Genomic DNA, 17,203 nt, shown 5'->3' on the forward strand with positions numbered 1-17,203 from the left:
CTCACAGAGATCTACCTGCCTCTGCCTCCCGAGTGCTGGGATTAAAGGCGTGCGCCACCACCGCCCGGCTTTTGTTTTTTTTTTTTGGAAGATTATGTGTTTATAAACGGTATGAGTGGTGTGTGGATGGAGGGGTGTAGGGTAGATCTGTGTTGCTCTTTTGCTCTTCGCTTGCACGATGGAGACAATATCTGGGACTGAACCTGGTCAATAAGCCCCAATGATTTTCCTCTCTCCAACTCCTTCCCCTCATCACCAAGAGCTTGCATGGTTATGCCCAGCTTTTTACGTGGGTACTGGACTCTGAATTCAGGTCTCCACGTTTGTGCAGTGAGCACTCTGACCCCCTGAGCTATCTCTCCAGTCCCTAGATTAGGATTTAATACATTCCAGGACAGGAAGGGGCAAGAGGATGAGAAATGGGTGTATAGATGGATAATATACTTATGCTAATAATATTTCAAGCTCAAGTTATAGTACAGGAAGGCTGATTGAAACTGAGTTACAGAAAGGAATGAAAAGGGCATATGGCATCGTTTTCCTTCCTTTATGTTCAGTCTCTAGGGCTGGGAGACTGAGCCCAGTATCTCACAAATGTGAGACAAGAATTCTAACACTGAGCAGCAGTCTCAGTCCATAAAGGGTTTCTTAAAAAATATGCCAACCAAAGGTCATGAAATCACACGAGAAAGTTGAAGCCTATTCGTGCTGCCTCTTAGCTTAAGATGTCTAAGGACTCCGGAGCTAAGAAGAACACGACAAACTCTAAAGGTGAGAACTACACAGTGGTGAGGGGGAAACTGGCTGTGAACACCGCAGGTTAGTCGACTTAGGCTAAGCCAATCATCAAAATCACAAAAATAAAAAGCTAGCACAATCCCCAGCGCATCGGATGCTCCCAGCTGTCTCCCTTGACTTGCTGCAGCACTTGCCAGCAATCAAAAGTAAAAACAGCAAAGGGGAAAAAGGTTAGTACTATTTTTAATAAAAATGAGAAAACAAAAGAGTGTTATGTAACCAAAAACCCATTTTTATAAGTAGGAAAGAAGAAGATTTAGAATCACTATAAAGAACAGATGGAATTGTATGACTGAACTTGAAAAAGAAAAACTGAACAAGTCATTCATTCATCTTGCTCTGAACTGGGGGAGCCACTGAAGATGGTGATAATGTTCACATGATTCTATTTGTTACATACAAACTTTCATATTAATATTTTAAAAATATAGACTTCAAAATTTAGATGTTCTTAAAAGAACTGACTCATTTAATTGTGTTCCATAACCAGTTTGGATACTGAAGAGTTACCATGTAGTCCGAGGAAGCGATGAACTCCACAGTTGAATTCTGAACTTCTGGCCGTTTGTGAGGCTCTCCATAAGACCGAGTGAGGGGGTTGTACAGAAACTCTTCGGGAACTAGACAAAAGTAAGAAGCAAAGAGCATTTAGCAACAACTCACCAGGAGGTACACACCTTCATCACCAATACTTAGGATGTGTACTGAAAAAGGAAAGCCTTTAAACTTCTAAGCTTTTTAAAAAAATGTATTTTCTGAGAAAAACAGGACATGGGCAACCCTTTTCCTTAGATTCATGTCCTATTTATTACATCACACGATATAAAAAAAACAGACAAGCACAACTGGGAAGCAGCATTAGCAGAGAACCTCAAAAATGAGTTTAAAGGACAAGAAGATACGTGCCTGTGTGTGTCTATAACAGTCAGCCTGAATTCCCTGAACCAAATGCACAAGCTGTTGGTACATGTGAACACATGTGCCCCCGAGTGGCTTTTTAAAGTGACATTTCATTTCGTTTTGTTTTACTTTGCCCCGTCTCTCTCTATTGTCAAGTACCTCTCCAGAGATCAGACTGAAGGCTCCCTTACCTGTATTCTCTCTATTACATGTCTTGAAAGCTGCTTTGAAAGCAATGAGGAGAAAAACTACAGAGAAAGGAGTCATACAGTGACGCTGACACTCACCATCATTAACTCTATAGCACAGGTTGCATTTCCACCTGCGCTGATCAATGAAGGACACAAAGGGGTTGATATACGTCCGACACGATCGGCACCTCACAATGGTGTTTGATGTTATCACTGGCAATTGCTGGGAAAGAAAGTAAAGACATTGTAGCAGCACAAAGACCACAGTGAAAACCAGGACACAAACACGCCTGTGCCATGTACAAGACAGTATGTATGCTAGTAAACCTAGTGACATGCATGCTCAGCAAGTTGAGCGACTATCACTTTCCACAAAGGCAAGCCATACTGGTATAAAAACAGTCAGGAGCTGACCAAATAGCCTGGTTAGCCAAGAAAACAATGTTGGGACCTGTCAGCTGGCCTCAAGACTAGCAGCAACGGAGCAGCACACAGGATGGAAGAGGGTCCTGCTGTCTGCTAAGTGTCTGCCCCTGGTAGCAGGCAGGGGAGGCTGCTGCATAGCTGACAGCCATCCCACAATAGACAAGAACAGAAGTCAGTGACACAGAAAACACACCTCTATGCTTAGTTTGGAAAAGAACTTTATAGTTAGTCAATTTAGAAAATACAGAACACATTAAAATATCACACACTATTCTATGTCCCTGAATTCAGCCATTATTATTTTATATGCTTCATTTGGAATTTTAAAAAAAATCAACACATAACTTTTGTATTTAAAGTCTACATTACTATCTTATCGTAGTAATAGCTGCACACCACTTGTGAGGGAAAAAATGAAAAATAAACTGAAAATGAGAAAATGAAATTTACTCATAATTCTAGAACCTAGAGGACGGACATAACTATTAATACTTAGCATACATACTTCTAGAAGACATCCTATATGGAATCTGTACTTAAAGAAAAACTCTTAGCAGCTGGGCACAGTGACACACAAAAGGCAGGGTAAGGTAGAGCTCTGTGAGTTCGAGGCCAGTTTGTTTTACATAGTGAGTTCCAGAACTGCCAGGACTAAATAGTGAGACCCTGTCTTGAAAAGACAAAAAACAAAAAGAAAAAAAAATCTCAACTATGCATAGAAGAATTGAACTGTTTTGGTTTAATGATAAAGGTTGCAATGGTGTTTAAATTACACTGTATTTACTGAATAATCTCACAGGACTGGTTATGCATTATAATTACTTTATTTTCTAGTCACTGATATTTCCATCTATCCTAGCAGGCAAGTAAGCGTCCCATTAGAGAGAGAGAGAGACAGAGAGAGAGAGAGAGAGAGACAGACAGACAGACAGACAGACAGACAGACAGAGAGAAATGTAGCTAAAGTATAAATGTCTCTGTCTAAATGTTTTTCTAAACCTTAAAATGTTAATTTTATTTTCTTGGCCAACCAGGAAACAGTAGCTGTTTTGTCAGCTACTGCTAACATTAGCTACACAAAGTGTCAAAGGCGTGGAAGACTCTAGCAGGTGCCTATTAACCCAAATGTACCATAACACAACTGCTTTCGTTCAGCAGATCTGACGTTCTTAGGCTTCCCCATGGTCACGAGGTTATTTAGTGTCAATCAGACAACTGCCCTCTTTATCTGGATAACTGTTTAAAAATGACTCTTAAAGTTTACACATTGTCTATGGTGGCTGCAACTTCCAGCTACGACTAAAGGGCAAAGTGAGGCCCAGACTTTCTTGCCTCACAGAACTGGCTCATCACATGTCAGGCAGGCAGCACACAGCTGTGGTTCACATCTGCCCCGCTGGGAGGAGATGGAGGCTGTGGCCACTGAACACCAGCGCCCGCACAGAGCAGGTGCGAGACCTGCTGACTGAGTCTTACAGAAACTGTAGTTGTTAAAGGAAATGTATTACATTTTATTTATTTTGTATGGGCCACAATGTGTGGGTGTGCTTGCCACAGCCTGAATGTGGAGGTCAGAGGACAACTCGTGGGAGTCGGCTCTATCCTTTCACCACGTGGATCCTGGGGATCAATCACCAGCCCAGAATGATTATTTCCAACTCTAACAAAAGAAGACAAACATTCTCAGAAAACAAAGAAGTCTGGATACCTTGGACATGTACCAGATCCTAAGTATTTAAAATGTACTTTACCGTCAGGTCTCTGAAGGGATGTAACAACAATCCTAAGGGAAGCTTAGCTTTATTCAGTAAAGCCTGTGTCTGTGGGATATTTGTCAAGGTACATCGAAATGAACTGAAAAGACACAAACATGCAGTATGTTAGCTATCGGGTATCTGCACCTGCAAGAGCTGAGAAGCACTCTGCAGGTTACCACAGATATGCGCAGGACGAAGACCACTCGAGTAGGCATGAATGTAACAGAAGTCAAAAGCCCTAAATCAAGGAGCCCAAACATTTCCACAGTTGAGAAGCACAACACATTCTAAATAAACAACACGAGCACTGTAGAGGAAGGCAGCAGCTACAGCAGACACGCTGTCCTGAACGCTGTGTCCCTGCTAACACACTCCTAACACAAGACTGTTCCAGTCACGGCCTAAGCCCACACACGAGGGATGGCATCTACCCAAACTCCAGGGTATATTCCCGCTGTGCTGGACATCTGGACAGGGAGGGCTGCTCCTGCAGGCCTGGTGCACTGCAGTACAGAATCGCAGAGCGTTTTCACTCTCCCGAATCACAGCTTTCTGAATAGAACGTAAGTCTATGATACCACAGAGCTCAGGAAACTTGTGCTGTGGACTGCCTTACTCATATCTGGAAGGCATCCAGGAAATGTTTACTGACGCAAGGATGGGCCCTCTGTGTAGGTCCTAGTACCACAGACTCCAGCATCTAAAATGTTTCGAGTAAAGACAGGATGCTCAGGTTTCAGATTCTGGAGTATTTCAGACTTGCCAATCAAAAATGTCTGACCAAAGAAGTCGATGAAAACATTTCAAAAGCTGGGAGCATTTTAGAGAAAGACTACTCCTCCTGAATTCCTAACTGACTGACAACACTGACGCTTAGAAGAGAATGTCTCCGCCTTAGAGCCATGCCCACCCAGAATCACATTAAAAGATTTGGGTCTATCCTAATCTAAAGACAGTACTAATTATTCTTTTTACTTTTGAAGAGTGCTACTTTCAAAAACCATAACCAAACAAAAAGTATATACACAATTCCCCTGACTACAAAAGTCCCTTAGTAGTCCAGACCTGTAAGTGGAAATCATCCTAACTCAGCATCCCAAGAGTTCGGACCACAGACATACATGACTGCAGCCAGCCAAGCTCTCACACACATGCACACACTACATTTAACTCCTAGAAAATGCGTAGCTATTCACTAATGCAAGGCCATAATCAACCCAAGAACAAGAGACAGGTAGCAGCCGTCAGCCTATACTCCTTGGTGCTTTCATGAAAACCATCTTAGCACTGCCTTTGCAAGAAAAGTCTGAAGAAGGAAATTTTCAAAGATGACCTTACTTAAAGAGTCAGGGGTTCTGGGTAGATGGCTCAGCAAAAAGAGCGTTTGCTATGCAAGCAAAGGAACTGAGTTCAAATCTCCAGTAGCCATGTGAAAGAGCAGGAGTGGCCAGGTGTGCCCGCGGTGGGGAGTAGAGACAGGAGGGCTGCAGGGTGCGCTAACTGCCAGCCTGGCTCTAAGCTCAGTGAGCGACTGTCTCAAAGGAATACAGCACAGAGACAGAGCAGGACACCTGATGTCTTCCTCTGGCACGTGCCACCACAACCCCAAAACAAATACAATTCGCCACACACTCACAGATCACATACACAGACTCCACACACTCACACACACAGTCAAACTGAGGGAAGCTTACATCTACTTCTATCCAAACCAAAACAGAAAAGCCTACATGAAGAAAATCACAGGACTGACACCACATGCCTATTTCTGGAGTCTGGAGTCATGCATTGTTTTCAAAGTTCTCTGATTGTAAAACACTAAAGGAAAGAGTACCTACTCTGGGCTACAGTTTAACTTGCTGAGCTCTGCACTCAGGTTAGGTACAGGAGCCCAAACAGGAGTCGCAGGCAAGATATTCTTCTCTTGGGTGAGGTTCACAGGTCTGAGGCTTTCTGGCTGTGGAGAACTCTGTAGACTTAGTCCTCCTAGACCGGAGGACAGCTGGTTCACGCCCGGATAATGCTGAGAGAGAAAGTCAAAGCAAAAGGAGAATTATACAACAAATATGAAGACAAGTTTCTGAATGCTAGATTTTAATGCGAAGAAAACTCAAGATGGCAAGAGAATTTACATCTGTTCACTGTCATATCTTAACAGTCAATTTAAAGCATAAGTAAGCATTTATAGCAAAACCAAATTTATTCATAATGTCAAGCTGTTCAACATGAAATAATATAGTTTGCATTGGATAGGGATGATAAATGTAGAAGCATTTTCAAGTTCTATTACTTATCACGTTTCAGATTGAGCCTGTGTCTTAGAATGAACATGTATCCAGAGTTCTGCTCCACTTTATACTTGTAGTATTACTAGCAGTTCAGAGCTTTCTCATTTTTCTTTTGTTTTGTTTTGAGACAGGGTCTCACTACACAGATCTGGTTGTCCTGTAGACCAGGCTGGCCTCAATGTCACAGAGATCCACCTGTCTCTGACTCCTGAGTACTGGGATTAAAGGCGTGAGCCACTCACTATGCACTTCATAGCTTTATCTTAGGCCAAAATAATTAATAGTGTCATAATTTAAAACTACTCAATCTTTGAATTAAGTAAATCAAAAATTAACAAAAACAATACCGACATGTACACTTCTTTTGTTTTAAGGTCATTTGCATAAGCAGTTAGTTCTTTATGGACTTTCCCTCAAAATACTCTATTTATACAACCACAAAAAATATTCAGCCAAGAAGATAAAAAGCAATCCTTAAAGTTGAAGAAATAAGTTCTACTACCATGAAAAATACTATTTTTCTAATCTTATTGCCTCTTGGGGTACGTATCAAAGGACAAAAATTACGATAAGACAAATCTTTAATTTTAGTATGTGATTCATACAGAAACGACTTTTCTGTATTTTCACTTTTGTAAACTTAAATTTCTTTTTGTGAATGAATGCTTTGTTTGCATATACATCTGTGCACCACTTGTATGCCTGGTGCCGTTAGAGGCCAGAAGCTGGCCGGGAGTTGCTTGTCACAATGGAAGTGCTGGGAATTGAACCCAGGTCTTCTGTAGGAACAGCCAGTGCCTTTAATTCCTGAGCTGTCTCTCCAGCACTAACAAAACAAGCCTTATATTTAATAATTGTACACTTGCAATAAAAAGTTGATGGTATTTTTGACATTATTTAAATATATTAAGCATAGTCTGAACTCTCCATCTGTAAGCTACAAATAATAGATTCTTTCAACTGTGGACCAAAGATTGTATTATTTTGATATGAAAACTTTACAAAAAAGTATATTCAAGGATTCTCACTTCACTCTTCACCTGTAGTCAACATTTTAAATTAGTTTTCCACTTAATTCTTTTGCTACTATTTATATTATAATCTAGGATGAACACACCACTCTAACCACAGGCTTTTTAGCAAGGAAAGAACAAAAGAAAAAAAAAGGATCTACTGTTTGTCTACATACAGTAGACATCTGGAGTAGAAAGTACACAGACATCACCAAATGCTAAAACCTACTAGATAAAAACTTCTACCGTATTCACTGAGGCAAGGATTTCAGTCAGATCCAGAGCTCATGGATGTGTCTAGTCTCACTAGCCAGCTTGCTCTGGGGATGTCAGGGCAGTGGACAGCCATGTCTACTCAGCATGTACATGGATGCTGGGATTCACACTCCAGGCCTTGCCTGGCAAGTGTCTTATGACTGAGCCATCTCTCCAGGCCCCATGTTTTCTTTCTAAGCTAAGCACCAAAGGAAATGCTTTTGTCATTTTGCTCATTGCCCTATGTTCTATTTTCTTCTCAATAAATGAAAACAAGAACTACTTCCCATTCTAAAGACAGGTAAACTGAAAGGTTCTGAGAGACAGCCCAAGAAAGCCATCAGATGATCCCGAGCTACCACACTGCTGGTCTGAATGAAAAAATCTCACTAGAGACTCATGACTTTGAAACATTGGTTCCCAGTTGGTGGATCATTTGGGGGATTTATGGAACTTTTAGGCCATGAAGACTCACTGTAGAAGTATGTTCCTGAGAGCTGCTTTGAAAATGTATCACACCACCCCACTCCCACTTTGTTCCTTCAGTTTCCCGTGTCCCACGTCATGAAATGACATCAGTCAGCTTCCTGCTCTGGCCACCTCATGACATGCATTCCTCACTATGACTCCCCCCTGGGGACATAAGCCAAAATAAACTCTTCCCTAAGTCACTCTGGGTCACAAGAGAAAACTAACTAACGCAGCTACTGAGATCACCAACTAGAGAGCACTTCTGTTCATAGCAGAGTCTTCAAGTAAAGAACAGAGTCTAAAATAGACATTAAGTTACATTCTCTTATTTTATGAGGTGAATGGCACCTTAGTGATATAAAATTTTAAAAAAGTTAATATTAGGGGCTGCAGAAGTAGCTCACTAGTTAAGAGCACTGGCTCTTCAAAAGGACCCAAGTTCACTTTCCAGTATCCATGTTGGAAAGCTCACAACCACCTATAACACCAGTGCCAAGGGGCCCAATACCCTCTGTGGTTATCCACACATGGCAGATATACAGAAATAAATTTTAAATTACCATTTAATTTCCTGATTATAAAAAATACCTGTACAAAACTGCAACAAACCTAAAGATACAATAAAGAAAACCCAAGTTATAGCCAGTTTTTTTTTCCATCTAGCCTCTACCTTTGTAAAGCTCTGATGATCAAAGATGTGCTCCAATTGGTATTTTATAATTTTTATCAATTTATCAAACATGACTGGAAACACACCTGAGGATATCCAGAGTATGCCGGGCCACTGGGATGTCCACCAGCGGCTGGTGGTGGTGCTGCATTCTGATAAGCAGGCTGAAGAGTGGGGTAGCCATAGCCAAAAGGCTTTGCTACCTTTGTGGGGTGAGGAGCACTGGGAGTAGGAGCTGCAGACAGAGCCTGGGCGAGGGTGGGGTTAGGTTCTGGGCCACGGTCAGGAACAGGGCTGCTTGCTGAAGAAGAATGCATATCTAGCAAAGAAAAAAATGAGTGTTCATACCCCAAATCAGGATGGCAAGCAATAACCCTTGGCACTGTTTTCTTTCCAAAATGTTTTACGTGACAAATGCAAAACACATAGACAAATCATCCAACAGTAACATCTATCAATATTCTGTCAATCTTACTTTATGTATTGCTTTGTCCTATGGATAATTTCAACAACAAATTCTTCAGCTAGCACTCCTAATAATACCACACACACTTAACACAGTAATGTATATTTTTGTTTTTAAATTCTCTCAGCAGAACTGGGGCTAAGGAGCAGAAAACAAAGCAAGACAATTCAGAATATAAATTACATAAATTACTCTTTTTTCTAAATTGCCCTTTATCTGACTGCTAATGTAAGATGTCCAGGAGAGGAGCTACACATTTCCTACAATCACCCAGAAATCGCATTATTTGCATAATAAATTGTGAGTAGAGTGTGAATGGTGTCTAGACTTCCAGAACAACATCTGGCATCATTAAGTGCCTAAGAAAATTCAGTGACTGGATGTCCTTTATTTAAAGGTGTAAGCTACCAACACCCCAACAAGGAACCAGTTTTTAAAAGAAGGGAAAATTAGAATACTGTTCCCTATTATTATTTTTTTTTTTAAGAAAAAGAGAAAAACAAAACAATAGATTTCTTCAGGGGTTGTCACAGGATGGTTTTAAAGCTGAAAAATGTCCCACTTTTTCCAATAAAAATGCAGTCTGCTTTTGATACTTGCTCACAGCCACCTTTAGAGTGACTGGTGGGCAGCAGCTTAAACTCGACACAAGTTACCTGGGTAGCTGCCTCCTTCCAGAGCATCGTAGCTGTTGGGCAAGGGTGAAGCACTGCTTGTGGTAGAGGAGCTGTCAACACCTGAAGGAAAAGCAAACAGCTGCTGAGTTCAAAGTGGCAGGGCATCTCATAGCTACTGTTGGCACATGAATAAAGATGGCTCTGCTGAACTAGAATTCCCAACTCTTGTAAAAACTAAAATGACTGATGTTTGAAAATACACACACACACACACACACACACACGCACGCACGCACGCACGCACGCACGCGCGCGCTATCCAATGGCTCAGCAGGTAAAGGCACTTGCCATGACAGGCTGAACAAATGACCACCCAAGTTTGAGCCCAAGAATGAGAAAACCAACTCAGCCCAGTTGTTCCTTGGACTCCGCAAACTGGCCATGGCAGGCACATGCTCACCCTGACAAATACATAAATGTAATAAAAATTATTTTAAAAGAGTAACAAATAATGGTGGGGAGAATCTGCAGCTGATGAGTGGAATAAAATTCAGTTAGACATACATTAGCTTTAAGAATAAACAAATTCTAAAGATAATCAAATATAAATTTAGGACTAGCAGATATTTTAACAGAACCACACCTGAAATATTACACCCATCAATCTCAAGGAATTAAACACACTCTGTTAGTACTAGGAAGTTTAAGATAATTAAGATGACTTTTAGCACAGCAGAGCTGTTACATATATTCATAAAAGACCCTGGGGTTCAAGAGATGGTTCAGCAGTTAAGAGATCGCTTAGAGGACCTCGGTTCGATTCCCAGCACCCACATGGCAGCTCCTAACTAGCTATAACTCCAGTTCCAGAGGATCTGATATTCTCTTCTGACCTCTATGAGCACACATCTGGTACATATATATACATGCAGGCAAAACACTCACACATATAAAAAGCTAAAAAAATAAAAGAAGAAGACTTTATGGCTTGGGTTTCTTCCACATAACATCAAAGTATTTTTGTGCCTCCATGATCCTTGTGCAGAATACAGACCAAACAATACCCACCATACTGGATAAGGGAATATAAATGGAAGCCATGCTAGTAAACACAGATATCAGACAATGAGCACTTACTGTTTGTGACCATTCAAACCGGTAAGATTAAGAAAGGCTGAGTGGTGCTAGGACACATGGGAAAATAGAACATAAGATACAGTTCTTTCATTCATTCACTCAACAAATACTTCATTGAGAATCTCAGACAAGAACAAGAGTGTAGACACTGATACATAGTATAGAAAATGGATATAGCCCCTCTCTTGAGACCAAAGTGACAAAACTCTCTGGTACAGACATTATCCCAGGCTCTTAACTCAGATACGACCAGGATTTTAGCTTTTTGTTTCCTTCCTTTTTGAAAATAAAGTTCTTATTTTAACTTTTTATACAGTATGTATCATATATTGAGCACATCCTGTCCAGTAGCTCCCTTTGTTCAGACAATTTTACTTTCACTTTTGTGCCATTTATATGTGCATGAGTTTATACATCTATGGAGGAGTCAGAGATGAGAGGAAACAAACAAATTTGGTCTTTCTAGAACTGTTTACGTCCTAGAATAATCACTTGATATGATTATCTCAGTTACACTCATTTTTTTTCCCTACAAACAAACACTCTTTATGGCTGAAAACAAAAGCCTCCATTGTATATAAAAATCACTTTTTATTTATCTCCTCTTCTGTTGTTGGACACCCAGGGTGACAGAGTTTGAACTACGTCTTAGTTAATTTTTAACTGTGATGTAAAAAGAACAGGCGTGCTAGCTATCCTCCACTGAATCCCTTCAGATAATCTTAAGAATTAACAATACAAAATGTACAAACTAAGCATATAATCAGCAGTTATCTGTATAGGGTTGGTTTATTCACAGCACAGAATATGATTTCAAAACAGAAAACTGCAAGTGCAGAGTATGTCGTTTACCTGCTAGATAATGTTGGGTCAGTTAGCACCTCCAGCAAGCACATGGCTAGCTAGATGGCTCAGTAGGTAAAGGCACTTGCCGCCAAGCCCGACTTGTTGGAAGAATAGCTGTATTTGCTAACAGCACCCATCTTAAGGTGATTAAATAGAAAGCTATGTATACACATGCCATGTCTCTTAATGAGGAATGGAAAGGAACAGTTCTTCCTGTTTGTCTACATATAGAACTCAAGCAAAATGCTGACTGATGTATGGGGTCAAAAGTCTCTCAGTATTGGGCAAGCACAGTGGCACACAACTACAATTCTGGACTTAGGAGGCTCAACATTGAGCTTAAGCCTGGGATATCTAGTGAGATCCTGTCACCAAAACATAAAAGTATTATAGTACTGGCACTAAAAAAATATATATGCTAAAGGCAGGTGTGGTAGTACATGCCTGTAATTCTCGCACTCAGAAAGCTGAGGCAGAAGGATCATCAAGTGTGAAAGCAGCCTAGGCTACATAACAAGACCCTATCTTAAAACAAGTAACAAACAAGCAAACAAACAAAAACACAGCAACTCAAATAATTACCAAGAGATGATGGCGAAACCAAATGTGCTGTATCTAGCATAATCGACTACAGTTCAGTCAAAAGAATTAGGTACTCACAACTGCCAAAATGTGAACAAATCTGAAAAACATGCTGAAGGACAAAGGCCAGACCAAAAAGAGCGCATACATTATACAGTCCTATTTTAGTGAACCCCTAGAATGGGCAAATTTACAGAGTTGGGGTAGACTAGTCACTGTGGGCTGAGGGGAGAGTAAAAGGGGGAGCCACAGTTAATGAGTACAGGATTCTCTGGGGTAACAAAAACTCTTCAGTCCTGTTTAGCTCAGTCACAGAGCTGGCCAGCAGGGGAAAGCCCGTGCACCACTTCTAAATGTTCACCACACCACACTCCTGAGGACACAGCACTCTCTGGTGTCGGACATGAAAGGCAGAGAGCACATGAGACGATGCTCACGTCACCAGCTATGAATGCAATGGGAATCAAGACATAGCACACTGTGGTTCCACCTTTACACCACCGAGGCAGTTAAATACCAAGAACTCATAAGAGCATTTTTTTTTTGGTAAGGATACAGAAAAATTGGAAACTTCATGGAATTGTACAACAGTGTAGCCACTTTAAAAAAATATGGCAATTTCTAAAAATATAGTTACTATATGGCCAAGAAATGTCAAGATAAATAAAAACTTTAAAAAAAAACTTGCTGGCAAATGTTCATAGAAGCAAGGCTAGTTACAGCCAAAAGATGGAAAAACCCAAATGTCCACCAACTCAGAACTTAGGTCACTGTGGGTGACCTGACATCCTATGCTCAGAAAAGAAGTCAGCCACAAAAAACACAGCAGTTGCCTGAGCTATGTGTTTGAGAAAGGCAGAATGAGAAGTGACTGCTAGTTTCTATTCTGGAGTGATAAAAATGTTCTGGAACAGTGATGGGTAACAAAGTAAGAAAATAGTAAAACTTGCTGAACAGTAAATTTAAGTAATTTAATTTTATGGTATAAGTTATATGCCAATAAAACTGCTAAAAATTCTTTGGTTAAGGTAAAAAGTAGGCAGGCAGATCTCTATGAGTTCAAGGCCAACCTGGTCTATGTAGTGAGTTCCAGGCCAGCCAAGGCTTATACTCAGACCCTGCCTCAAAACAAACACCAACAACAATCTATGGTATATTCTATGACCAAAAATGGTTTAATTGTAACTACTAAGAAATAATAATTCTTGCTGGACATGGTGTTGCAGGCCTCCCAGCACTCAGGATACAGAGGGTGAATCTAAGCTAGTGGGTCTACATCTGTGGTTCTCAACCTCCCAAATGCACTTTTCATATTACCATCATCATCATCATCTTCATCATCATCATCATCATCATCATCATCATCATCAATAATAATAATAATAATAATAATAATAACAATAATAATAATAATAATAAATACCCTTTAATACAGTTTCTCATGCTGTGGTGACCACAACCATAAAATTATTTTTGTTGTTACTTCCTAACTGTAATTCTGCTACTGCTATGAATCATAATGTAAATATATGATATGCAGTATATCTGATGTGACCCCTATGGGGTTAGAGACCCACTGCACCACCACAGCCCGGCTCAATTATTACTTTTATAGAAACAGTTGTTCTAATTTATTTAGTGATTTTAAGTCTGCTCATTTACTTTCAGAAGTCCAAGTCCTGTCACGGGACTGAAGCAGTGCCAGTTGTGACCACCGAGAGTCAGGAGCAGTCAGCGCAGATGAACAGAAGGATCAGTTAACCCACTCTAGTGCATTCAGTCCATCTCTGCCACCACCAGTCAGCACTGTACTGAACATGCACACAAGTGAACACATATGAAACCTGTATGTTGACATTCTCAACACGCTTAAAGACATCTCCACATCTCCATGAATCCCCTACAACCCTAGAGGAAAACCATCTGAATAACCTTCACACTGTAACCCTTCAAACTATGGCTTATACTTGGCTCGTACCTTCACTTCTCAAGACTTCTGTACCATCCTATTCTCCCTCTGGCCTTACAATATAGTTATACAAATTGCCCACCAGTCAATACACCTCCTTTCCCCTTGTGTTCAAGGCCAGGACACTCTCAGCTGAGCAATCCTTCCCCTATGCCAGCATTTTCTTTTCAGGTAAGGCAATGCTTAAAATCACAAACCACTGCCTTTTCCAGTTGTCCTGTGGTTATAAGTGCTGTCGCTCTACCCTAAGCATTTGGGGAGGAGAACAAAGAACAGACCTGACATTTCTTATCTAAAATACATGGGACCAGAAAGGTTTCAGTTTAAAAAATATTTTCTATATTTTCATATATTTATATTTTAAATATTTATATATAAAAGATGAGGTGTCTTTGAAAGGAAATCTAAACATAGAATCATTTATATTTCATGTGTATCTTAAGTATGGGGTCAAAACGTAATCTTAAATATTTCTCGTGCATCCAGGATTACCTATGAGCTCTCACGAGGAAAGCAGAGTCATCCTCCTGAGTCGCTTTTGCAGCACTTCACACTTCAGATTAGGGAAGTTCTATCTTGGCCATTTCAATGTGAAAGCTAATGTTAGATAAATGAACAGGGGATTTTCTACCCCCCTATAAACCTTAGGTAGCTCTAGGTTCCTCAGTCTCGTTACACCAGAAACGTAAGAATGAGGCCAGGTTGGAGAAATGCCTATGAATGGCGTTCTTGAGAAGAACTTCCCCTCAGTCTATACTGGTTTTGTCCCAGCTTTTGAAGAAGCTTTGCAAACCAAAGGAGGAAAAAAAAAAAAGGAATTACAATCCGAGGAAGCAAAGGAAAGAGGAAGAGGCCAAATGAACATTCGCCTGCACTACACGGGGAGAGCCTGGCTCCACAAGAAATAAAACAGCACAGAATCTCTGAAGCTGAGAAAAATGTAACAACACTGAAGCCTGAAGAAAAGGCCTAAGTTATCCTGTGGGGTCAACAAAGACCAAGATATTTTCTAGCATTGCTCAATTTTAAGTTAACTGTATAAATGGAGGCTTTGCTTCCACACATCTTACACAAAACTTGCAGAAAAGTGAAAGGCAGACCCCATGTCCACCAGCTACTGGGTGAGAAAAGTGGCTATCCCACCCCTCTGACCATTCTTTATTAGTAACCACAAGTATTATACTAGCACCCACCCAGGGCCAGAAGGGTTCACCTAGTCACAGACACATGAAAGGTGCACCAGTGAGAATCAAGGAATGTTCTTCTCGTTCTCTTTCTACCTCTCATGTCCAAACAGTGTTAGATCTAAAGGGAGGAAGACAGACATCAGCGCTCATCTGAGGGCTCTGCCACCAGCCAATCTGGAACAAGATGCCATCAAAGGGTCATCATAAAAATAAATCCAACTCATCACTATAGAACCCCGAGAGTTTGAAAATATTAATGAACACTAAAACAATGGGTAACAGCTGAATAAAGAACACGGTATTCAGGACTGGAGCGATGGCTCAACCTCTAGAGTACTTGCTGAACAATGAGGGTCCGAGCTCAGATCTCAGCACCGACACAGCAAGCCAGTGCATGCCTGTATTTCCAGCTCCAAGAAATCCAAAGCACCTTCTGACCTCTGCCTGGATATAGACCCACGCATCAGCATGTGTGCACGCACAGAACCAAACACCAAAAATCAGTACATTTGCCCACCTCAAAAAAATCTCTCTAAAATACTTACTAACTTCAACAGGGAAAAGAGTGACTTCACAGAGTCCGTGTGGCAGATGCTCCGTATTAACAGACATCCCCAGGGGCACTGCCAATACAACACTGCTGTAGCAATCTGTCCGAGCTGCATGCTCTAAACCAAGTGTGGCTATGAACATGCCATTCCAGCAGCTCAAGGCCAGCCTTGACTCTACAGAGAATGTGAGACCAACCTGGGCTACGAGATACTCTGCCTCAGTAAGTCACAACAAGGTCATCAGAACACTTCATAAAATAATGGGCCTGTGTGAATGGAGTTCCCGGACACAAGCCACAGCTGTGTTAAACAAGCTACGAGACTGACAGGTTTTAGAAAGCAGGAATGCTAGACCAAAAGCAGAACCGATTTTGAGTGGCTGTAGCTCCCTCCTGGGCATCTGTTTACTTCCCACCTCTGAGTGTGAGCTGACAGCCCAGTGACTTATCGAGCAAATCCTTCTGGCATGTAGAGATGCAGCCTCCACCAGTGCAACCAGAACGTCAATCAGATCGCATCTGAGCCCCACAGCAGAGGCTCCCCACTGTACTCTGTGTCCCATCTATCTGCTGTTTCCATCAATATATTTGAGAAACACCTTGATTCATGACTTGACTATCAAAACTCCATGAAACCATTACCAGATTGGAACATGGTGCTTAGGGAAACCCAAGTCTGTGTTCTTAAGCCAGTAACTCAAACTGGGCGTTGAAAAAATTCTCTTATTCCCTATGAACCAAGTGTTTTGCATCAACAGCTATTGAAGACATATCAACTAAGTTCAATGAACTATTATGGACTGGACCCTGGGCCAGGAAAACAGTTCTAAAAAGTGAAATTGTGACAGTTACTAAGAACTGACCATGAACTATACACCAGCCATTACAGCACCAATGTTCAATTTTTGTAACCGTACTACCTTGGTGACCAGGCAAAATACACTTCAGTATTTGATAGTAAAGTTCATGTCTGTGATTTACTTTCAGACAATAAAGGGAAAAATACATGAAGAATTATAAAGGTGGTTAATTTGGGCAAAACATATATGGGAATATCTTTTTTTTTTTTTTTTTTTTTTT

General features: G+C 40.9%; 1 protein-coding gene across 2 annotated transcripts in view; it reads right to left on the minus strand.

Annotated features, from left to right (window-relative positions):
• The window catches only part of Sec24b (SEC24 homolog B, COPII coat complex component), a 65,064-nt gene that overhangs the window by 14,615 nt on the left and 33,246 nt on the right, over nucleotides 1-17,203 (minus strand). For both annotated transcript variants that reach the window (XM_013350028.2, XM_005357277.3), the window contains 6 exons: nucleotides 9,892-9,972; nucleotides 8,856-9,088; nucleotides 5,911-6,095; nucleotides 4,067-4,169; nucleotides 1,986-2,112; nucleotides 1,309-1,418 (listed from right to left, as the gene is read on the minus strand). In XM_013350028.2, the coding sequence (XP_013205482.1) occupies nucleotides 1,309-1,418; nucleotides 1,986-2,112; nucleotides 4,067-4,169; nucleotides 5,911-6,095; nucleotides 8,856-9,088; nucleotides 9,892-9,972 (839 nt within the window). The remainder of the gene's footprint in view (nucleotides 1-1,308; nucleotides 1,419-1,985; nucleotides 2,113-4,066; nucleotides 4,170-5,910; nucleotides 6,096-8,855; nucleotides 9,089-9,891; nucleotides 9,973-17,203) is intronic.

This window comes from Microtus ochrogaster, chromosome 21, assembly GCF_000317375.1.
Source record: "Microtus ochrogaster isolate Prairie Vole_2 chromosome 21, MicOch1.0, whole genome shotgun sequence".
Taxonomy (NCBI): domain Eukaryota; kingdom Metazoa; phylum Chordata; class Mammalia; order Rodentia; family Cricetidae; genus Microtus; species Microtus ochrogaster.